This window comes from Mesoplodon densirostris, chromosome 2, assembly GCF_025265405.1.
Source record: "Mesoplodon densirostris isolate mMesDen1 chromosome 2, mMesDen1 primary haplotype, whole genome shotgun sequence".
Classification (NCBI taxonomy): domain Eukaryota; kingdom Metazoa; phylum Chordata; class Mammalia; order Artiodactyla; family Ziphiidae; genus Mesoplodon; species Mesoplodon densirostris.
This window is the reverse complement of record NC_082662.1, coordinates 152977233-153000763: the sequence shown is the minus strand read 5'-3', so window position 1 is coordinate 153000763 and position 23531 is coordinate 152977233. Positions and strand designations below refer to the sequence as shown.

Here is a 23531-nt window from a genome sequence, read left to right as displayed (position 1 = left end):
AAACACAAACATGGGTTAATGGAATAGAGTCCGAGCTCTGGTGGCTGGATCATACTTTGGAATGGCCCTTCATCCCTTCCTCACTCCCAGGCTCCCAACCTAAATGCCACTGCTTTTGAACACCTATGACATTTCACATTAGAATATGGTCTTGGCAGCAAGGGGAGGGGAAAGCCGGTGATCTCCAAGAGTCCCCATCTGAGGTCTAACTGAGCCGCCTCTGGCTTTGGGACAACAAATCTAAGTACATTTTGGACCTCAGGAACCGGGGGTAAGAGTCTTTCTCCATGAGACTGTGTACTTTTCCCTGGGCTTGGTCAAAGCAAGTCAGGGATGGTTCTTGCATGTTCTTCCTTGTGGCTTCTCGGGTCTGGAAGTCTATGTTTACCTGGAGACACAAACAGACAGCATGGTCACAGGCCCTCAAGGGCCAATTATTATATTAATAATTATTAATATATACTAATTATTAATGACAGCATCTTAAATATGTAAGGTTATTCATGCTTTTCAAACTGCTTTCCTGAAGGTCATCCCTCTTGATCCCAGGAAGAACCCTGTGAGGTCTGAAGACCAGATATTCTTCATCCCAATTTATAGATAAAGATACTGAAGAAAAGGGATACTAAAAAGCTGGTCTAATTTACTATGGAAAGTTAGTAACAGCCAAGGCAAAACCCAAAATTACTCAACTTTTTTTTTTTTTTTTTTTTTTGCGGTACGTGGACCTCTCACTGCTGTGGCCTCTCCCGTTGCGGAGCACAGGCTCCGGACGCGCAGGCTCAGCGGCCATGGCTCACGGGCCCAGCCGCTCCGCGGCATGTGGGATCCTCCCGGACCGGGGCACGAACCCGTGTCCCCTGCATCGGCAGGCGGACTCTCAACCATTGCGCCACCAGGGAAGCCGTACTCAACTCTTAATCCATGGGTCTTTGCAATGTCAGGCAGAGTTAAACCAGAGACAAGCATTAATGTGTGTTCCCTAAAGTAAGCTTGCTCTTTTGTCCTTTCTCAGCTGCTAAGGAAATAAATACCCCAGGGAGAAAGACTATGTTTAGAATGTACATCTCTGTTCCAACCACATTTATAAGGAGTCTGCAGCATTCTGGCCACTGGCCGAAGACCTCCTGCATCCCAAGTCAAAGCATAATTGAAGAGTTTTAGGTATAGAATGCACCTAAACTCATAGACAAAAAATATTTGTCTCCTATAAAACTCTCCCAGGTAAAACTCTGTTTTATAACTCAGAATAGCAGTACATAGAAATTCATATTATTATTATAAGTAATTATAATAAATGATCATAAAATAATATAAATGACTATAATTACTCATTAATAAGCAGTGACAAATATTGAATAGGTGTTTGACTCCTAATACTCAGAGTGATCTTGAAAGGTGATATTATAGCCTTTTACATTGGGGAAAATGTGATTCAGAGAGACCAGGTAACTTGACCAAGATCACACAACGAGTAAGTCATGGAGCTGATATTGGAACAAGATTCCAAAGTACATGCTCATTCCATCAAGTCATGTTGCCTTCCACTAGGAAAACTAACATGAATTTACTGGCATCTATCTTGCAGGATCCCTATAGAAACACAGCTCCTGCTGGCACATGTTTAACTGAGAGACAGCTAAAATACTCCCAATAGAGCTCCTTTTTATAGAATCCCTGGGCTTTGCACCTTAAAAGTGATCCCTTTTGTATCAAGAGCCATCAGGGCAGTGAGGTTCATTTCAGAAGAAAGTCCCCATCAAACCTGGCTCAAACCCCAGCAAGGAGAGAGAGCAATGGATGGAGGTCTGACAAGACCCCACCGCCAACACACCTCCCGTGGAGCCTGCACATCCACAAACTCTTCAAAGATCCTATGGGCCTTGGAGACCAGTTTTGCAGTTGACCTGGTCTTCTTGAACTCCTCACAGGCCAACCAGAACTCCAGGTTCTCTTCACTGAACTCCGTCTTCAGGAAGGCGCGGAACGCAGCCACCCCATCTGTGGATGCGGAGGGAAGTGGAAAGGAAGAGAAATAGGAAGAGGCTTAAGTCCAAGAACTGTAGAAGAAAGAAAGGTAGTCATAACACAAGAGTGGCCCTGATTGTCCAGCCCTCACTGCTCTCCTCCACATCCTCTTGAAGACTCCATTCTCTTAAACACACAGGTACCGTCAGAGGCAAGCCATGCTTCTCATTCAAGGATCATAGTGATATTCTGGAGAAATGTTTAGGAAGCCATAGGAATAATGACTATGGGAAGGCCTGGTCACTTCTAATCAGCCCTCGGTGGTGACTGCCTGTCGCCTAATGCAGAGTTGGCTGTCCCCTGGGACTACTGGTGAGCCTGTGTTTCTAATGAGGCCAAAGTAATATACGTAATCCATTCCCTGCACCAATCCAAGTCAACCAACCTGAAAAACAATCTGTCACAAGACAAACTGATGGGGGGTGGGAGGGAGTGAATGCCTCAGGTCAAATCCTTCACTATTATCAGAAAAATGTCTGAAAGTAAACACCCACTGAAATGCAGTCTGTAAAACCATTCTGTTATATGGAAGGGGTTCTCAGCCTCTTTTAAAAAACTTTTGAGGCCCCATATTTTAATGATTAATTCCATGGATGCTTTATTTTAAAAGATCTTGCCTATCAAATTATACATTTTAATTAAGATTAATTATAATTTTTCGACTAAATGATTTAATGATTATCCTTGCATTTTTCTTTCCTTTTTTTTTTTTTTTTTTTTTGCGGTATGCAGGCCTCTCACTGTTGTGGCCTCTCCCGTTGTGGAGCACAGGCTCCGGACGTGCAGGCTCAGCAGCCATGGCTCACAGGCCTAGCCGCTCCGCGGCATGTGGGATCTTCCCGGACCAGGGCACGAACCCGTGTCCCCTGCATCGGCAGGCGGACTCTCAACCACTGTGCCACCAGGGAAGCCCTGCATTTTTCTTAATCAATGTCATGCATACTGCCAAACAGAGCTTCCAATTGGAATAAGATGAGCAGTGTTATCACATAGATTTGGAAAGGGAAACAACATTCATTGATAGCCTATGCATTCAGCTGATGTTTTTATTTTAAAATAGTTTTGATAAATTATCTTAACCCTTAACACATGCTCCTCAAATCAAATAAGAGCTGTAGCTTTCTACCAACTGTCCTCAGAGGAAGGGCAGATACAGCCTAAAATAAAGGAGTGACTGCATTGGTTAAAAATGACTCTGGCTGGGGGCTTCCCTGGTGGTGCAGTAGTTTAAAATCCATCTGCCAATGCAGGGGACACAGGTTCAAGCCCTGGTCCGGGAAGATCCCACATCCCGCGGAGCAACTAAGCCGGTGCGCCATAACTACTCAGCCTGCGCTCTAGAGCCTGCGAGCCACAACTACTGAGCCCACGTGCCACAACTACTGAAGCCCGCGAACCTAGAACCTGTGATCCGTAACAAGGGAAGCCACGACAATGAGAAGTCCATGTGCAGCAACGAAGACCCAATGCAGCCAAAAATAATAAATAAATAAAATTAATTAATTTAAAAAAAGACTCTGGCTATAATGTTTTATTTCTTTTCTAAAATTTAGCAGAAGGACAATATGTTAACAGTTCTTAATTCTGGGTGATGGACTCCCCTGAGCATCGAAGTTCCATCCATAGGTGCTAGGCCCGGGCACTGTCCACCATCATTCCATGGATTGATGGTGCCATGTGGTTGACATATTTAACTGTTTGTTTTTACTTTTCTGAAACATTTTTATTTCTCCTAATTAAAAAGTCATTGTTTATCTTTCAAAATAGACATCTTAATGCCCACACTAGAACCATAGTTATAAAAGTCAAGACTTTTAATTATAAGAGCCAGGAACTTGGGAGAGAAAAGGATGTTGATGAAAATCCCAAAGCTAAACCTTAAATCACAAAGAAATCTAAGTTTGGAGGCCTGAGCTTAAAGTGTTTAACAAAAGTAGGGGTGGCTGTGAAATTTATCATCCCAGCCAGGACATTTCTGGGAGTCAAGGGGGCCACTTCTGTTAATTACACAGGGACAACAGACATAAATCATGACCACCATAGGCAAAAACCAGGACACATGGTCACCTTAACAGTAAGACAAGGAGTCTGGAGAAAGCAGAATATGATATAAGGTTGTTTCCCATCAAGCAGGATGGAAATAAAACTGTCCCTGTGCCAGGCGGGAGGAGAGTAACACAGTTTAGACTCATACGAAAGGTCTGCTCAGTGCCCCACTGCCCCTCATTCCTGCACTGGGTTCAAAACCCTGAGAGGAGGGCATAGAAATCCAAGATAAATTAAGAATCAAAGTGAGTGTGAAGCAGTGGCATGGCACTAATTAGACAGAGAGATGTTCTGAAAAGCATTCATTCAATTCAACAATTAAAAAAAAGCGGGGGGGCTTCCCTGGTGGCGCAGTGGTTGAGAATCTGCCTGCTAATTCAGGGGACACAGGTTCGAGCCCTGGGCTGGGAGGATCCCACATGCCGCGAAGCAACTAGGCCCGTGAGCCACAACTACTGAGCCTGCGCGTCTGGAGCCTGTGCTCCGCAACGAGAGGCCACCATAGTGAGAGGCCCGCGCACCTCGATGAAGAGTGGCCCCCGCTTGCCACGGCTGGAGAAAGCCCTCGCACAGAAACGAAGATGCAACACAGCAAAAATAAATAAATTAATTAATAAACTCCTACCCCCAACATCTTCTAAGAAAAAAAAAAAAAACTACTCATGAACAAAGTACTGTTCAAAATCTTGGGATACATCAGAGAACAAATCATAAAATCGCTGTCCATAAAATCCCTCGTGGGTGCTCTTTTTGCCATGTCTTGTCTCCTCCAAGTTCTCCTGGAGGAGCTCTAGAAGTTTCCTCAGGCTCTAAAAGAACAGGGGTTTGAGAGCTAGCATGCCTGTCAGAGGCTACGGGCAGAGGTGGGAGGGAAAACCACCTGCAGCTGCGGAAGCCTCTGAGGAGACTCAGTGCCCGGGAGAACCAAGGGGCATGGGCGGGGCTGCTTCCTCAACGTGGCCTCGGAGCAATGACCAATCCACACGTGACAAGAGCCAGGGACACGATCCATGACACAGGGAGGACATGGGCCAGAGGCCCTCCCCTGCTGCCTTCCCGCTGCGGTCAGGGTGTGGGAAGGAAAAGGTGCGGGGCTGGGGGAACCCTAAAACACTATGCGTCTATCTAAAGGGGCAAATGTAAAGTGACTCAGAAGAGTGATTCTGAAGCCTGTTGTTTTTAAACCAGACGAGACTAAATTCTTTGAATTGAAAACTTTGTTTGTTGTTTGTGTTAGACTTTGTTGTGCTTTCCATCAAGCAAAAATGGGTGCTTGTGAGCAAGCTGAGATGGAGAAAATTACCTCTCTGCCTTCCTCGATGCTATTACTGAAGATCACCCTGCTAGGGAAACTGTGTGGCCTCACCCTACCCAAGGTACAGACATTATCTCCTTGCATCAGATCTCAGCTTTGCTGGGTCTTTGTGTGGATTAGAGGAGATAACACCTGCAGAGGACCCTCAGGAACGTTGCTTTACTTCTTCCCACCTTATAGATGAGGAAACATGCTTAGAGAAGTGGACTGGCTGAGTTCACACAAGTAATAATATGCAGCATTTAAAAACATAAGATAGGGCTTCCCTGGTGGCGCAGTGGTTGAGAGTCCGCCTGCCGATGCAGGGGACATGGGTTTGTGCCCCGGTCCGGGAGGATCCCACATGCCGCGGAGCGGCTGGGCCCACGAGCCATGGCCGCTGAGCCTGCGCGTCCGGAGCCTGTGCTCCGCAATGGGAGAGGCCACAACAGTGAGAGACACGCGTACCGCAAAAAAAACCAAAACCAAAAACAAACAAACAAAAAACGTAAGCTAGCCTAACTACCAATCCAACACAGCAGTAAGGCCATCTCCACTCATTCATTCATTCATTCATTCATTCATTCATTCACCCATTATGTGACCCAGGCATTCTGCTAGGAGCCTGGGCACAAAGCACAGGCACAGCTAAGTGCTCACAGAACTTTCAGTAAAAGAGCAATTTGAGCCAAGATAACATAATTACGGTAATTATGGTATAGATGATAAGTGATATGCTAAGGAAAGCGTAGGTGGCTGTGAAAGTACCCAGGGGGGGCGCCTGAGCCAGAGCTGAGGAGGAGAGGGAAGTCTTATAGGAGGAAGAAGCTTCTCGGCTGAGATGTGGAGCTGAGGAGAAGGAAGCTAAGTGAAAAAGGAAGGGAAAGAGGAAGAAGAGACTTGCAGAAAGGGGGAACCACAGGCACGGAGGCCTACAATTAAGAAAGGTTTATTTGAGTAACCAGAAATAGTTTAGTAAGACTAGTGTTTAATAATAATAATAATAATGCTAAAATTATTGAGCCTACCTGTAGGATAGACATACACCAAGAAGCCTGTGAAAGAGCCAGAGACAGAAGGATAACACGGCGTTCCAAAAGGCCAGGGAAGGGAACATTTCAGGTAGGAAGTGGCCACTGTGTCCAGCGCTACCCGGAGGTCAAGCTAGATACGGTCTGAGAAGCGGTGGTCTTTAGACTCGGCGACAAGATTCCGCAACCACTGGCAAGAACCGTCCTCGTGGTGTGATGAGAGCCCCAGTCACATTGTGGTAAGTATAGTGGGGAATGAGCGGGGAGGAGGTTGAAACAATGAATTCCGATGCCTCTTGCAAGAAGCGGGGTAGAGAGATCAGACAGCACAGCTGGAGGGAAAAAAGAAGTCAGGAAAGAGGTCTGGGGTGTGTGCGTGTCTGTGTGTGTGTGTCTGTGTGTGTCTGTGTGTGTCTGTATGTCATGGGGTTTTTGTAAGATAGGCTTGGGTATGATTAAACGTTGATCTGGCCAGAAACGACTTGTTGAGCGGGAGGAGTTGAAGTTAACGAAAAGAAAGTTTCATTGATAAAATGTTGCCTCCAGGAAGGTAGGAGAAATAGGTCTGAGAACGGCGTTGTGATGGAGAAAAAGAGGAAAGGCTGCATGTGGATGCAGGAAAGTTTCTAGTTTGGGTGCAGGATGTTGAAGGAGTTCCCATCTGATATTAGCTGAAGAAAGTGGTAGGAAATGGAAATGATACAGTTTTTATTTATTTCTTTAGGATCTGGGGCAGGGAGTTTTATTTATTTACTATATGCCATGCTTTTTGCTGGAGATTGTACAAACAGCAGCTCAATTTATTTTCACAGCAGTGCTGATCCATAGATAGCACAAATGATCCACTCTCATTTTCCACAGGAAGAAACTAAAACTTACGAAGTCAGATAAATTTTCCAGTCCACAGCTGGCAAGAACAGCCAAGTTTCCCTACCGTCCACATGACTCTGAAGCAATATCTTTCCAGGTGTGTTTGCAAGGAGAAGGGAAAGAGCAAGGGAAGAGAGCAATTAAAGGGGCAAAAGAACAGTATCTGGTAAAGGCAGATTCTAGAGGAAGAAAGGGTTCAAGAAGAAGTGGATGAACTTGACTTCCTGAAAGTCAAAAGTAGAGAAAGAGAGGGGGGCGGATGGAGACAGAGAGAAATGATCCAGGAAGGGACATATTTGAGATGCATCACGGTTGAACAGCTTTTTTTTTTTTTCGGTACGCGGGCCTCTCACTGTTGTGGCCTCTCCCGTTGTGGAGCACAGGATCCGGACATGCAGGCTCAGCGGCCATGGCTCACGGGCCAAGCCGCTCTGCGGCATGCGGGATCTTCCCGGACCGGGGCACAAACCTGTGTCCCCTGCATCGGCAGGCGGACTCTCAACCACTGCACCACCAGGGAAGCCCAGTTGAACAGCTTTGATCTTCTTTATTAATTTGGGATGAAGGCCCTGCAGGTGGTCTGCCTCCATATGCCAGATTTTGGAGATACGGTAGAATCAAATCATATAAAGTCACCACCTCACAGAACTTGCAAGCTAGTCTAGTGTAACAGACATTAAGCAATCATTTAAAATAATTAATTGAATAATTACAAATGTAGTATGTATTGTGGTGGGGACACCTATGAGAGTGAAAAGAGTCTGGGAACAGCTACTCTGGAAAAAAGAATAGGACCCTGGTAGGAAATAGGCAAACCATTATGAAGACCTAGATTTCAGCTCCTGGAGAGCATTACAATGCACCAGGAAAAGAGCAAGACCTTTTAGTTTTGGGGTGTGCCCGTCATTCAAAGACAGGAGCATAGGGACTTCCCTGCTGGTGCAGTGGTTAAGAATCTGCCTGCCAATGCAGGTGACACGGGTTCAATCCCAGGTCCCGGAAGATCCCACATGCCACGGAGAAACTAAGCCCATGTGCCACAACTATTGAGCCTGCGCTCTAGAGCCCGCGAGCCACAACTACTGAGCCCACATGCCACAACTACTGAAGCCCGCGCGTGTAGAAGCTGTGCTCCAAAACAAGAGAAGCCACCTCAATGAGAAGCCCACACAGTGCAATGAAGAGTAGCCCCCGCCCGCCGCAACTAGAGAAAGCCCATGCGCAGCAACGAAGACCCAATGCAGCCAAAAATAAATAAATTAAAAAAAAAAAAAAAAAGACAGGAGCATCAGCTCTAGGCTGGCAAATGGAACCTGGAGAGCAGGAAGGCACCAGCAGTTGGGACACTAAAAAAGGAAGAGGCCAGCACGGCACAAGACACGGAGGCCTCAAGCAACAACACAATAGTGACGACGTTTCCAGGAATGATGGCAACAGATGAGGTGGGGAGGAAATGAAAAAAGTCACCAAGGGAGGCAGAGGAGTATCGGAGAGTAGAACAACATAGAGATAAGAATGGGCACGGGAGGCTTCCCTGGTGGCGCAGTGGTTGAGAGTCCGCCTGCCGATGCAGGGGACACGGGTTCGTGCCCCAGTCTGGGAAGATCCCACATGCCGCGGAGTGGCTGGGCCCGTGAGCCATGGCCACTGAGCCAGCGCATCCGGAGCCCGTGCTCCGCACCGGGAGAGGCCACAACGGTGAGAGGCCCGCGTACCGCAAAAAAAAAAAAAAAAAAAAGAATGGGCATGGGCAGTAGCATCCAGCTGAATTACAGCAGCTCAGCCTGACTCAGTGGGGATGGGGTTTGGAGTAAAATGTGTGGTGAGCTCATACTCAGATTGCAGTCGTCTGGCAGCTCCGTTGAGGCAGCCTACTGACCCTGCCCATCCCGCCGGGGATGGGAGCACCACTGTCTCAGCCAGAAGCACCAGTTCTGATCACAGGCAGGCTGCCCATAATTAGCACGTTCAACCTCACTGAGTCTCAGCATCCTCATCTGGAAAGGGAGGGAGGTGGATCCCATGGACTCTCCCAGGTAGGGTTAGTGCCCTGCTCTGTGCCCCCATCACAACCTTGATGTGGCTGCATCACACACAGCTCTCAGACGATGGTTTTCCATCCTCCTCCCCCTCCTCATCACATTATACATCAAGGACTTACCCCAGGCCAAGTTCTATGGTATCCAATCTACATATCAACTCACGTAACCCTTACACCAACCCTATTATCAAGGCAGAGGCTCTGGAGTCAGACAGCCTGCGTTTGAATCCTGTGTGACCTTGGGAAACACCTTAACATCTCAAAGCCCAAGGCTTTCTCACCTTGGAGAGTTTAAGTGAAACGTCTGTGGTTCCTTAGACAGTAAGGGGTGGGAGGTGGATTTACACACACATCTACGCGACTTCAGAGCCCACTCCGCCTGTCTCTCCTCTGGTGACCATTGGCAGGCCCCACGTTATCACTTCCCCTAAAGGAGGAGTGGACAAGAACCCCAAATCAGACAGTATGCTGAAAGTACGCCACAGCAGGGCCAACACACCATCTGGCTCACAGAGCTGGAGATTCTCCAGCAGGACAACACCTGCCATCACCTCCTCTGTGGCGACAATGGAGGCCATTAGGTACCACTCATAACCTGGAATCTGTCTAAACTCTCTTCTTTCCCGCAGCTCTGATACCCACCCTACGTGTCCCTCCCAGGATGCAGGGGCACCTCAGAGAGCAGACAGGCATACTCCCCCACCCTGTCCCGGGGACACTCTAACAAAGCACAGCTGAGTGACCTTGTAAAGGTGCATCCTGTCATGGGCAGCCTTGATCCAAACTCTGTTTGCCTGCATTTCCAGGGCAGGCTTCAGAGGGAGTGGGAGGGCAAACAAATCAAAATGTAGCACTTGAAATTTACCAAGATTTCAAGGGAAGAGCTTGAGGAGAGATGAGGAAGGAGGGGAGAAAGGCCTAGGAGGGTCTGGACTCACTGAAAACCTCATGGAGGCCTGCACAGACCGTGGGGATCACAGCCCTCCTCCTCTGCTTGCCCTCCCCCTCAGCCTCTCTCCCCATCCTTTCATATTCCCAGGGCCGGCTCTGAGCAAGGCAGGGTGGAGGGCCACTGTGCAAAGAGAAACTTCGTCCCGGAACAATGGAAGTGAGATGGGGTGGAAGCCCCCCTCCACCGCCCCATGGCTGCAGGAGCCCCTCCCCTGCCCCAGAGCAGATGGCCGCAGCGGGCCTCTGCGTACAGACCACTTGTCCCCAACCTGGCCCAACTTTCCTGCTCATGTGACCTAGCAGAGGAATTGTATGAGGCTACAGCAGGATTCCTTCTTCCCCTCTACATCTTTTCCTCCCCCTTCTATCACCTCCCACCTCCTCCCAGCAAGCCTTTTGTCTGGTCCTCTCCCTAAACTCCTCAGCATCTTTCCCCGCTCTTCTCCCTTTTCTTCTGTCCTCCGTCCCTTTTCACTCCTCCTTCCATTTTTCCCCTTCTCTCCACCAGGACCCTCTCCTTCCCTTCTGCTTGTCCATAAACTGTAGTTGGTTAAAATGCAGGATGCCGGTTCGTCTCTGAAAGGCTCATCAGCATCTACTGGCATCTCTCAGAGTGAGCTGCTTTGTTAGCTGTGCTTCCTTTGCCCACACCTGCCATGCACCATCCACCCCCCCTTACCCACTCACCCCCCTGGGGTAACCCAGACTCAGATCCCTCCCCAATACTCAGAGAAGTAGAGTCCCCCCTCCACCACCCCCACAGATTCCAGGGTGCTGGAGAGTGATTCCTCTCTGACCCCTGAAGCTATTCTGCCTGGGACTGTGTCCTGGCTCTGTGTGACCTTGAGCAAGATGCTTAACCTCTCTGTGCCTCAGTTCTCTCCTCTGTGAAATGCAGATGCTAACAGTACTTCCCCCATGGGGCCGTGGGAATGAGGTGAGTTAATATATGTAAACAGCATTCAGAGCCTGACACTAAGACAGTGATTGCTCTACATGTGTTTGTGATCATTATTCCTGTACTTTGCTGACTTAAGGAATCATTGGACAGAACATAACATGCCTAATATCAAAAAACGACCCTGGTAACTTAAAGATGATGGGTGAGCAACCGTTCAGGAGAATGAGAGAGAAACAGGAGGATCTGCCTTTTTTTTTTTTTCATTTCATTTCACTTTGGCTTTCTCTGTATGACCTTCTAAGTCAAGACACTAAGAACATCAGACATTTTTGAGATTAGTGTCTATTGAGTCGCAGGAAAGGAAAGGATGGTGTCCAGAATTCCTGGAACACTGGACAGAATTTTGGCATCCTCCCGAGCATGCACAGCATCTGCAAGAACACTCCCGTGGCCGCACACGCTGCCTGCTGCCGGCATCCTCCCTCTAGTTCTTTGATGCAGGGTGCTTACATAAGAAAAGAAACTGGGTCACTATGAATGAGCAGTGCAGCTGGTGCAGCAGGGAGGGTGGCTTAGGTAACAGTTCAAGGTCCAGGAGCCCTGATTTAGCTGGCACTGGGGGTGGGCTTGAGCCTAGTTCAGTTCCCAGGCTTGGAAAAAAAGAAGATCACAAGAATGATTTTTTTTTTTTTTTTTTTTTAGCTTTCTGTTTGCTAAAGTGTAGTCCCAAAGACCAGAGTCCTCTTGCATCCCTGATCAATTGGGAAAAAATAAGCTGGTTAATGGATCCAAGGTCAGACAAAGGAGAGGAGAGGAAAATACATTCATAAAATCTAGGATACATATACTAATGATGAAGTCAAAACCTCTTTGATTCAAAACTAAGCTCACTAATTTGAAATTTGTGATGAGAATAGCACCAGTATCAAAGCCTTTCTTTTATGTTACCTATAAAATGAAGGTTTTTAAGCAAATAACTGGGGCTAAGAAGATTTAGGTAGGAAGATTATTTAGAGAACAAACTATTTCCAGTTACTGACATTTACTGGCAAGCAATTAGTATGCTAATTGTACTTCAGTCTTGTGATTCGCGTAGTTTTCTTCAATGATCTCTACTTTGTTAGTATATATATATAGCAAGATGATAGATTATGATAGTAGTAGGACTTGGTTGCTAGACTCTTTGAGTCAGGAAAGACATGGGACATCCTATGATCCAGCCCTACACGGAACACAAGGAAATGGTGAGGACCTGGGGTTGCATGGCTTCTTATTCCTAGGATGTGGTCACAGAAGAGGAAGGAGAGACTGGGTCTTACAACTCCTAGTCCAATGTTCCTTCTTATTTTACCAAGCAGAAACTGAGTCAAGTAACAGAAAAAACGTGGTAGAGCCTATATCTGCAACTATTATAAGAAATTGGCAAGGGGTATTTTATTAAAGGGCTGACAAAGGAGATGTGCCCCAAATAGGGTGAAAGTTTAGCATTCACAAATGACTCCTTTAAAACAAGAGAAGTATTATTAAATCCCATGTACACCAGTCCAGAGCCTAAAAGATTTCAAAAATTAAGTGTTTAGGAATGTTTTTCTGGTTGGTTTGATATAACAACACTGCAGGGACTCTCAAAGAGGAAACATACCAGATTCACCTACTGGGCTTTTTTTTTTTTTTTTTTTTTTTTTTTTTTTCTTTTTGCGGTATGCGGGCCTCTCACTGTTGTGGCCTCTCCCGTTGCGGAGCACAGGCTCCGGATGCGCAGGCCCAGCGGCCATGGCTCACGGGCCCAGCCGCTCCGCGGCATATGGGATCCTCCCAGACCGGGGCACGAACCCGTATGCCCTGCATCGGCAGGCGGACTCTTAACCACTGCGCCACCAGGGAGGCCCACTTACTGGGCTTTTAAAAACTACATCCCAGGGCTTCCCTGGTGACACAGTGGTTGAGAGTCCGCCTGCCGTTGCAGGGGACACGGGTTCGTGCCCGGGTCCGGGAAGATCCCACATGCCGTGGAGCGGCTGGGCCCGTGAGCCATGGCCGCGGAGCCTGCGCATCCGGAGCCTGTGCTCCGCAACGGGAGAGGCCGCAACAGTGAGAGGCCCGTGTACAGAAAAAAAAAAAAAAAAAAAAAAAAACTACATCCCAGATGGATGCTCTCACATACATTGAGGGGAAGTTGGGACAGTATGAAGAAGGGATGCCAAAACCTCATGTGGCAAAGGGGGTGAGGTATTATGAAATTAGAATAAGCCCACTGGTGATGCTAACGTGAACCCCACCCTACCCCCAGAGTTCAACCTCAAGCTGCCTATGGGATCAAGAAGCTGACACCATCTCTAGCATATAGGAGTCATGAAATGTACGTGTTCTCAATGAATTTAATGTTGGGTTATAATAAAAATAATAAGAATATTTATCCTTCATGGAGCCCCCCACCACATACCAGTCATCATGCTTAGCATTTCACAACCGTAGTCACATTTAATCCTCGCAACAACTCTACAAGGTAAGTCTAAGCATTCCCCTTTTACAGATGAAGAATGTGAGGTTTATAGAGTTTACATAATTTACCAAAGGTCACAGCTGGTAAGCAAGAGAACGCGTGTCCAAATGCTTTCATTCAAACCTTTTTCAACAAGCTTTTAATAGCTGCCTTAGATATTCTTGGCACTCCTTCTATAAAGGCTAAATGCATCCATGTTCCTGGGTGCAAATAAAAATTATAGCAATATAGAGAGGGTGGCAAGGAGGAGGAGAAGTTTCTTTTCTATCCATCTCTAGTTCGAGTATCTCTTTCTAACTTTTATCCTCACTTTATCCAGAAAGCACACCTGCCATATTTGTTTATTTACTGTGAACACTCTCCACCACGCCTGCTACATATGTGGACTCTGCAATATATGGACAATGTCCCGTTGAAGGGATGCGCTGCCTGAGAACTTTGGAGAACGGCAGTACAGTCTTTAGTGTGTTTCTTCGAAAGCACAGACCACCTGCCCCACCAGGAGTCTCCAGGTTCATAGTTTCCCACACTTGTGTTTTAGAGCAGTGTTTCTCAAGCTTCATTGCACATCAGCATTACTGGGGTGCTTAAGCAAAACCAGAGTGCTGGTCCCCACTCCCAGAGATTCTGATTCAATAGGTATGAGATGGACCCAAGAATTTCCATTTCTCACAGGCTCCCATCGGCTCATCAGCTGCTGGTGCTACCTTCCTTGGATCCCACTTTGAGTAACACTGTTCTAGAACCTTTCGGCTTGCAGAGGGATGTGAGGAGCGCTGTGTGACAGGTGGAAATCTGTTTATTAAACGGTACCTTCTAGAGCTAAAGACCATTTGTATGAACAAGTAAGGAATTTCATGAGCTGATAATTTTAGTGTTTGCTTGTGTGGGGTTTTCTGCTTGGTTGCTATGTGACCAGGTCACTTCATTCTATTTTTCTATATCTCAATCATTATCTCAAAGGGGCTAATTTTTTTTAAACTAAAAACTTCTTTACTGCTCTCTTTTGCTCAGAGATGAATATTAACTCTGCAAATGTAAAACAGCTTTCAATTACACTATTCCATGAACCTAGCCTTCCCTTGGCCTGGCAGGGACAGGTCAGCCTGGACCCTCCATGCGCTGCAAACAATGAAACAAAGCTAAGGACCACATGGAGGCCCAGGGTGAGATGCTCTGTCATCCCGGTGGGGGATCAGGCTGAAGGAAAGAGGGAAGAAACCCCGTCTACACCTTCACCTTAAAACTGGAATGAATTTCAACTTTTACGTCAAAAAAACCCCCAAAATCTAAAACAAAGAAACGAGGGAGAGGCAGAGGGAAGGAAGGAGAACTGATTCAGAGTTAAGGACTGAACGTCCTACTAAAAGCTGGACAAATAACAAGCATATGCCTGAACCTCATGAGGAATAAAAGCAGAAGACGCAAAATTTTGTGCTCTCCAGCCACCTGTCAGAAAAGATTTCCCACAAGCTGGGAGCCTTCATTCTCCCGAGTATGAACTGCAGAGGTGGGCGCACACACACATGCCCTTGGGGACAGACTAGGTGCACACACACAGACAGCAAGTCTATAATTGTCACTGGATGAACAGGAGAAAGATGCCAAATTAACACACATTAGAAATCCCTCCCTATCTAATGAAGCCATCAGCACTTTCAATTTCATTTTTCATTTGTTAGTTAAAATAAAAAAAGGAAAAAAAAAAGAGCACTTAGCAAGTGGTTATCTCCCAGACCTCCACGGGTGCGTCTTTAGCTCTGCACTGCACTTGTTAAGCAAATGTAATTGGAAATAAAATTCCTCCCCAAATATTTACGTTCCAGATTTTTTTATTCTAAAAAATAGTAAAAGTTGCTTTCTTTTTTTCCTGAGATTTGAACCCGCGAAGTGCATCCCTGCCCAGGGGGATCCTGCCAAGGAGAGGAGAAAGCTTCATAACACAGGTACCTTCGCCTCTCATCTGGTTGCTCAAGCCATTTCAGCTCTCAAGCAGTTTTACATAACCCTGCAGGCAGCGTGGACTCAAACCACCTGCCGTAGGTGACTAGTGACTGCCAATCCTGGTGGCTGCTACAGATAGCATCCTAGAACAATAGGGCAGAACTCAATCCAGCCCCCTTGGATCCAGATCCTTCACTGTAGAGATGAGGAGACAGATTTTCCAAGACACTGAAGGACTCCATCAGGGCTGCCCAGCTATTTAGCAGCAGAGCTGGGTCAAAATCGAGAGGTCTGACTACCAGTCAGCGTTCTTAATTCTGCAGAAGTACACTCCCTGATTAAATGGAACAATGCTCTAAACCAAAAGCAGCCCTTCTGCTCCGGATCGGTGAGGACTACTAACATCGACAAGGTGGCATTTAAGAGGAACACTGAATGTCAGGATTCTATTTGAAATCTTGAGGCCCCCTAGTCTTAGCACGTGGCCTTATTTCTTGTGTTATCTTTATCTATGTCTGTTTTCTCAGAAACCTGCATTCTCTACCAGGGAAGGACTGTCCGGTTCATCTTGGGTCCCCTCTCCCATCAGCTGCTTAGCATAGATTTTGTCTGTAATGAAGACTCAGGACACCATTTTTAGAGTAAATGAGTGCCCTAAACATCCAGGCAGAGCAGGCAGAGATGCTCTGTAAACTGAGAATGGGAACAAGAACAATTATCTGAATTTTCCGAAATAGAAAACTCAGGGAGGACAGCTGCCTGGAGAATTACCAGGGAGTGGGCTCTAGACAAACACACGTTTTTCCGTAGCCCAGTCGTTCAGTCATTCTCCCTTCTTTTCGGACACTTTGTTGTTTTAATTGAAAGCCCTGCACACCTCTGATACTGCTGTCCCTCGTAAGAGACCAGCACACATGTAATCCCTTTGGAAAAGCTTAATCAGCCCCAACTGAGTCACAGTACTAACCCAAATTAATTAGACTTGCAGAAAGTTGTCAACACTTTTTTTTTTTTTTTTTTTTGGCGGTACGCGGGCCTCTCACCGCTGCGGCCTCTCCCGTTGCGGAGCACAGGCTCCGGACGCGCAGGCTCAGTGGCCATGGCTCACGGGCCCAGCCGCTCCGTGGCGTGTGGGATCCTCCCGGACCGGGGCACAAACCCGTGTCCCCTGCATCGGCAGGCAGACTCTCAACCACTGCGCCACCAGGGAAGCCCTGTCAACACTCTTGGAGGTAGGCTGGGCTCTGACCCTCCACAGCTTCACGGGAACCTTGCAATTCTGCCAGAGGCCCCTGAATAAAAGCCCCTTGCTTCTCAAAGACATTCACTCCATTGGCTTTTTTTTTCCCGTACTAAACAGAAATAAAAATGAGCATCAGACTCCAAGAAGGAGCACAGAACTTCAAAGTTCAAAAAGCTTATTTCTGTACTGGTTTTTTTGTTTGTTTGTTTGTTTGTTTTACAAAGAAGCGAAGCAATCTGGTGTTGGCTTGTAACACCCCTTAGTGGAATCCCCAACTCAGAAAATTGTGATTGTATTCCTGGAAACCCAAAGCACCCCCGATAGAAGCAGAACCAAGTGTCTTTAGCTCTAAAAGTCACTGAGTCAAACAAATACAGTTAAACCTCTAAATCACCGGGTCTTGCCACTGCAGCAATCCAAACATACCGTAAGCTTCCATCCACTAATTTTACCATCATAAACTCTGTCTATAAATGCTTCATGTTAATCATTGGCAGAGAAACTTGCAATTTTATTCTCAAGCCACAGTTATTTTTCATTTGAGAAATACAAGCATCATTTTTGAAAAATTCCACCATATTCTTACAAAACACCTTTGCATAGAGAACCCAAAATAATCTAAAGTTGTGAAGATTGAAGATTCTCACACCCAGGTGACAGGTAGCACACAGGCATTTCCATCCCCATTTAAGAATGAGGAAACGGCCTCAGTGACTTAAACTGAGTCAATCATGAGGCTGACATAGAAACCAAACTTCAAGATGACCTTGAATCAAATCCAGCCGGAAAAGAAAGTGTAAATTGATAGTGACACTTGTTTAGCCTGATGTGATTCCAGAAAATAAGTCAGAATCGCCCTATAAAAAACAGCTATCAGGGCTTCCCTGGTGGTGCAGTGGTTGAGAGTCCGCCTGCTGATGCAGCGGACATGGGTTCATGCCCCGGTCCGGGAAGGTCCCACATGCCGCAGAGCGGCTGGGCCCTTGAGCCATGGCCGCTGAGCCTACGCGTCCGGAGCCTGTGCTCCACAATGGGAGAGGCCACAACAGTGAGAGGCCCGCGTACCGCAAAAAAAACCACAAAAAAACTATCAAATCCTAAGTACTATCGTACATATTCCATTACCTCGGCAGATTCACCGCAGAAGTTTGCTGTTTGGGGGTATAGCCATATGTTATATGTGCTGTATCTCTTCTGCTTTATTTTCTTTCCTAAGTGTAATCCACAGAACACTAAAATGACTATTTGTCTCACAAAATCACTTGCTACAATATGTGCTTATTCTTAAATTTTGCATTTCGTTTTAAAATCTAGTCAAAAGCATTCGTTAATTAGTACTAGGATGAGGGGCATAGTAAGAGGGAACTGCTCATTCAGATGAAAGCAAAATCACTTCTAGAGACATTTTCTGAAGACCGAGGGACTCCATCAAGGCCATCAACTATCTGGTAGCCGAGCTAGGTCAAAATCGAGAACACAAGCGTGAGTACCAGCCAGTGACCTTCACTTTGTTGTATCAAAATTTGTGACCGCCTGGAGGGGTGGGATAGGGAGGGTGGGAGGGAGGGAGACGCAAGAGGGAGGAGATATGGGGATATATGTATATGTATAACTGATTCACTTTGTTAGAAAGCAGAAACTAACACACCATTGTAAAGCAATTATACTCCAATAAAGATGTAAAAAAACCCAAAAAACAGAAAAATTATGTCCCCCAAGTAAGTGGAAACAATGCTCTAAACTAAAAGAAGCCCTTCTGCTCCCAGATCAATCAGGACTTCTAATATCAGCAAGATGAATTTATGGGGAACACTGAATGTCTGTGTAAAACCTTCTTTTCTCTTCAAAAGGCACTTCCTTACTCCTATTATCCCACTCTCATGTTTTTCATGCCACTAGGATGTAAAGCCCAATGAACTTGGACTTGCTTATGATAAGAAAAAAGCAAGAGCTGAAAAGTCTGGCTGCCATCAAAATGTCCTTCCCACGCTGCAAAATGCACAACTCTTTTTGCCTTTGTGGGAAACAGAAGGCATACAAGATGAGGAAAGGGGAAAATGGAAGAGAAGGGATAGCAGAAGTGTGTACAATAAAACTTGTACCCAGTCAGAAGTTGAGGGGTATAGTACAGCTGGGGTAGTAAATCCCTCAAATAAGGAGGGATAAGAAAACTCAAAACTCTGCCAACTCAAGTCAATACCAAAATGCACAGAATATTCATTTGACTGATGAGTAACCTGAGGCTGTCCAGTGACTTGGGGGGAGGTCATCTCAGTTTATAAAACAAGCTTTGGATGGAATCTAGACTGTCATTCCCATTGAGCACATCACTGCAACCCCCTAAGCCAAATTCTTTCTTGCTAAAGTTGCTGAGAACATGAAGGCTCCTTGGGACCATCCTTTCAGCTCAGAAAACAAAATAAGGGCCCTCTTCCCACTGCATTTAAATTATGTTTTCTTGTCTATAGGCCCTCTAGCCAGGAGGCTCTGTGAGGGCAGAGACTGGAGCTGTCTTGGACACCAGGCACAGTACTTGGATCATGGCAGGTATTTGATGCATCTTTTACAAAATGAATGATTTGCCGAGACATGATGAAAACTGAATTCTACTTACACTTATGGGAGAGAAGCACGTCAAAGGAATCTGCCCACCTTGTAGCTTCTTCTGTGGATAGTCTCCTAGGAAAGAAGAAACATCTGTCTTGAATATTTCTGGAACGACCTCCTCTCCTTCAGCCACCACTGAGATTTGCTCAGGAGAATAAATCAAAACAATGGAGGGCAAATGAAGATCATACCTGGATTCCTACAATCCTGTTGCTATAACTGTACATATTCTTAAGTAGCTGACGGAAAAATCTCAGGATTGGAATTCTGTAAGCTTAATATGTTGGCTTTCAGTCTAAAAAGCAAAACTAAGAAAGTGCATCATTTAAAGATGTCACTGTAGGGGAATTCCCTGGCAGTCTGGTGGCTGAGACTCTGCGCTTTCACTGCTGAGGGCCCAGGTTCAATTCCTGGTCAGGGAACTAAGATCCCACAAGCCCCTCCAAAAAAAAATCTAAAAAAATAAAAATAAAGATGTCACTGTAAACCAACTATACTTCTACTTAATTAATTAATTAATTAACATGTCACAGTAACAGTGGAAAGAAACTGGACTTAGAAAAAGTTAGGCTGAGCTCCTGACTCCATCTCTTACTGTCACCTTAGTTTCCTCACATCTGTAATGGGAATAACGGCACCCATCACAGAGCCCCGTGAGGGTTAAATGAGGTACCATCTGTGACATCATTTAACACAGTATAGGCACTGAATCCAGATTCTCTGAACCTAAGCAGAATTTTAGAGTAGATTTGAGTAATTTGTTTCCAAACTGAGAAACTCAGATTGACAACTAAGTGGAACCAAGAAGTATCCTACACTGCAGCTTTATAAGGGAGGTGCATGATATGGTTTTCTTAGGAGAAAAAGGAGGGTCCCTATTCTGAGATCGCTAAGCCATACATTTCGAAAAGGAATATAACATTTTTTCATTCATGTTCAGAGATATAAAAGGAGCTGCCAAGAGGCAGGAAATTATTGTCACTCGGCTCATCTGTTCAGCCATCTACCAGAGAAGATGAGGCTGTATAGTCCCACAGCGGGCATCCCATGGTCGGCACCCCGGGAGTGTTGTGTGGCCACATTACTCACTTTAGAGCACGGTTGGGTTTGTCGGGAAGAATAGCTGTGAAATCACTACACGAGTCGGACTTGTGAGACAGGCATCCCAGTCGAGTCCTCATCCCTTTGTTCCTGCAACAAGCACAGGGGCAGCAGGATGGGGAACTGTCCTAATAATAACTGTCAGCCCCATAAGGCGCCCCTGGAATTGCTGTGGCAGGAGCCAGCACTGCCCCCTCCCCTCCTTCCCCAAGTGGCTCCTGAAGATCTCATAAACAAGAGGAGAAACACCTAGAGGATCAAGGGCAATACTCACTCCCCATCTTGACTACTGGAATAGTAATAGGTCCCCTACCCCTGGAGGCTTAATGCTTTTTAAAGCTGACATGCAAGTTGATGGTAAGTCAATGAAGGTCGTTAGCTTGGAAGAATTTCTAAATTAGGATTCTCTGTGGGGAAAGGAAATACAGTGATGACATAATAACAATCCACATTTTGCTCTCCCACTAGGAGGGCAAAGTAGCAGGAGCAGCAGCAGTAACTCCTGATTACAGAGCCCCAGTGGTACCCATATGGAGAGCAGAGGGATGCTTGCATGATACAGGGATGCATGTCATAGAATCTCAGAGCACAGACAAAGTATGGGGCTTCAGGGCAGGTCAGTTCTACCTCAGGTCCTTCCCACCGATCCCACAAACCTGAGGATATACATGAATGGCTACCGACCAGTGAGGACTGATGCCTACAGGTGGGGAGAAGCTGTGGGTACAATCAGCAATTAAGAACCAGGGTGCCCTTTGTCAGCACTTTCACTTAACTAAGCTCTCATACACCTATTTATATTTTGGTTTATCTCAATCAACATATTTAAAATTGTAACATGCATGCTTAAATTTCTCATATTTTTTATTTTCCTAAGGACCAGACACTTAGTAGTTATTTGTTGTGGCAGATCCAATGAGAAATTATGCTAATGTCTCTTTCTGACTCTCAATATTAGGCCACTTTTACCTTTCACCGAGATTGGCAAACTACAGCCCTGCAAGATACATGTTTGTGTAAATAAAGTTTTATTGGAATGCAACACCCCATTTGTTTACATATTGTCTAAAGCTGTTTTTGAACACAAGGGCAGAGTTGGGTGGTTGCAACACAGACCGTATGGCCCATGAAGTCAAAAATATTTACTCCCTGGCTCTTGACAGAATAAGTTTACTGACCCCTGGCCTTTAACCGTGGCAACTCCTCGGATGAAGGGTAAAGCTAAGAGGGAGGGGCTTGGGATAATCAGGACTTAAGAGTGACTGATAAAAGGGGACTGCCACATGCACACTGGTAACAGTTTGCCATGGAAATAGTCCTAGAAGATGTCATTCTCTTTGTTGAAAGGAAGTTCTTCCAGCCTGGCTTTCCCTTCTTCACTTTCTCAAATCCTGGACCTGGGCAGAGACGATAGATCCAATTCAAGCTCTTTCTTTTACTTCAAATGGGTTTTCATCCCTGACCCTGGTAATTGTTCACAGAAATCTTATCCAACAAATGTCTATGGGGATGGTATTACATTTGGTGGGGACGGACAACACTTGTACTCCACAGTCCATCTCCGAGGAGTCTTTTAAGGCCAGAACATTCAAGTTCTCAGAAATATCTCCTCTTCTGCACAATCTGTGCCCCTACCGCTCATCTCAGCCAGGTGCTTTGTGAAGCCATCGATTTCCTGGCATTTCAAAATATTGGCTACAGCCATTCTCCCTTCCTTGACAGTGAGCATCTCATGTCCACTCACTGTTACAAGTCACGGGGTGCCCCAGCACTAGGCTATTGCAGCAACTGATTAAGGGCCCTTGAGTCATCACATTCCATGAATTCAAGTGCAGGTCCTGCCCAGGCCGCACCACAGGCCAGAACCGACTTAGAGTGAGTCGGTTCATTCCTTGGTGCCTCAGGTACATCAATCATTGAAGAGTCAGGTCGATGCCCCTAAAGAGCAATTAAGAGGATTTCAAAACACGGCACATCCATGCAAGCCATTTAACAAGGTCTAGCAGGGATCAGGGTAAAGTGTGCTACTTGTTACCAAGACAGCAGTAAGTCTCCCAAATAGTTTGCAAAAATCGTCCACAAAATATTCTTTGGGGCAAAATAGTTCTATTTTCCATCTTGTCTGAGACTTAAGCTTTTAGATAGGCCTGAAGTAACAGGAGCGGACCAAGAGTCAAAGGTTAAGGTCACTTAAGAAAAAGACTAGACTTGCCCTCATCTTTCTTCTCTACCCCGGAAATTTAGAGACCCCTAAACGGTTCAATGCACACTCATGCACAGTCCCACCCCATAAGTCCCGGCAGAGTGCGGGAGGGCCTTGCAGATGCTGCTTGCAAGGCCCCAACTTTGCAAGGAGCACCCCGGGAAGGACAGCGCCGTCCACACAGGAGGCCTGGGGGACGGACGCCAGTGGCCCACCCACGGCATTAGGAGGCTTGGAGCAGGCTCAGACAGCAGGGGAGGTGGGAAGGTGGAGGAAGAGGAAAGTGGCAGGGACGAGAAGAGAGGTTAGCATCAGTTACCTGCGTGGCATCAGTAAAGCGGCCATACAGGCACCCGCTTACGGTTAACCCTCTGGCTGGTGTGCAGGGACGTCAGGGTGGGAGATAAGACTGCGGGGCACAGGGGTTTACCCTTTCGCGTCCTCTCACCTAAAATCAAAGAATCTGCTGTAAGAGCGGGCCCCCTCTCTTATCTGACTGCACTACAAGTCCTCGCAGGTGACTTTCTGCCAACGGAATACCTCCCCCCACACCCCCCGTTCCCCATGAACGTCTGCTGGTCCCGAGCAAGGGTGACCAACCGGGGGTGAACCAGGACCAGTCGTTGGGTGGCTTCACATTGCTCCCTGTTGGTCAGGAGGTCCTGCTTCCCCAGCCACTGGCCATCAGCGTAAAGTGGGACACGAGCCCCCGGGGAGGAAAGCACAGGCGTGGCAAGCCAAAAATTACAGTTCTCTGTGTCTTACTCG

At 46.4% G+C, this 23531-nt stretch overlaps 1 protein-coding gene across 1 annotated transcript; it reads right to left on the bottom strand.

Moving 5' to 3' along the window:
- Positions 1–205: 205 nt before the first annotated feature.
- RGS8 (regulator of G protein signaling 8) lies at positions 206–23108 on the bottom strand. Its single transcript, XM_060088526.1, has 5 exons — positions 23083–23108; positions 20549–20650; positions 19467–19531; positions 1835–2001; positions 206–388 (listed from the first exon to the last, which is right to left on the bottom strand). The coding sequence occupies exons 1-5, from the start codon at positions 23106–23108 to the stop codon at positions 206–208; spliced, it is 543 nt and encodes a 180-aa protein (XP_059944509.1).
- Between the last annotated feature and the right edge of the window lie 423 nt (positions 23109–23531).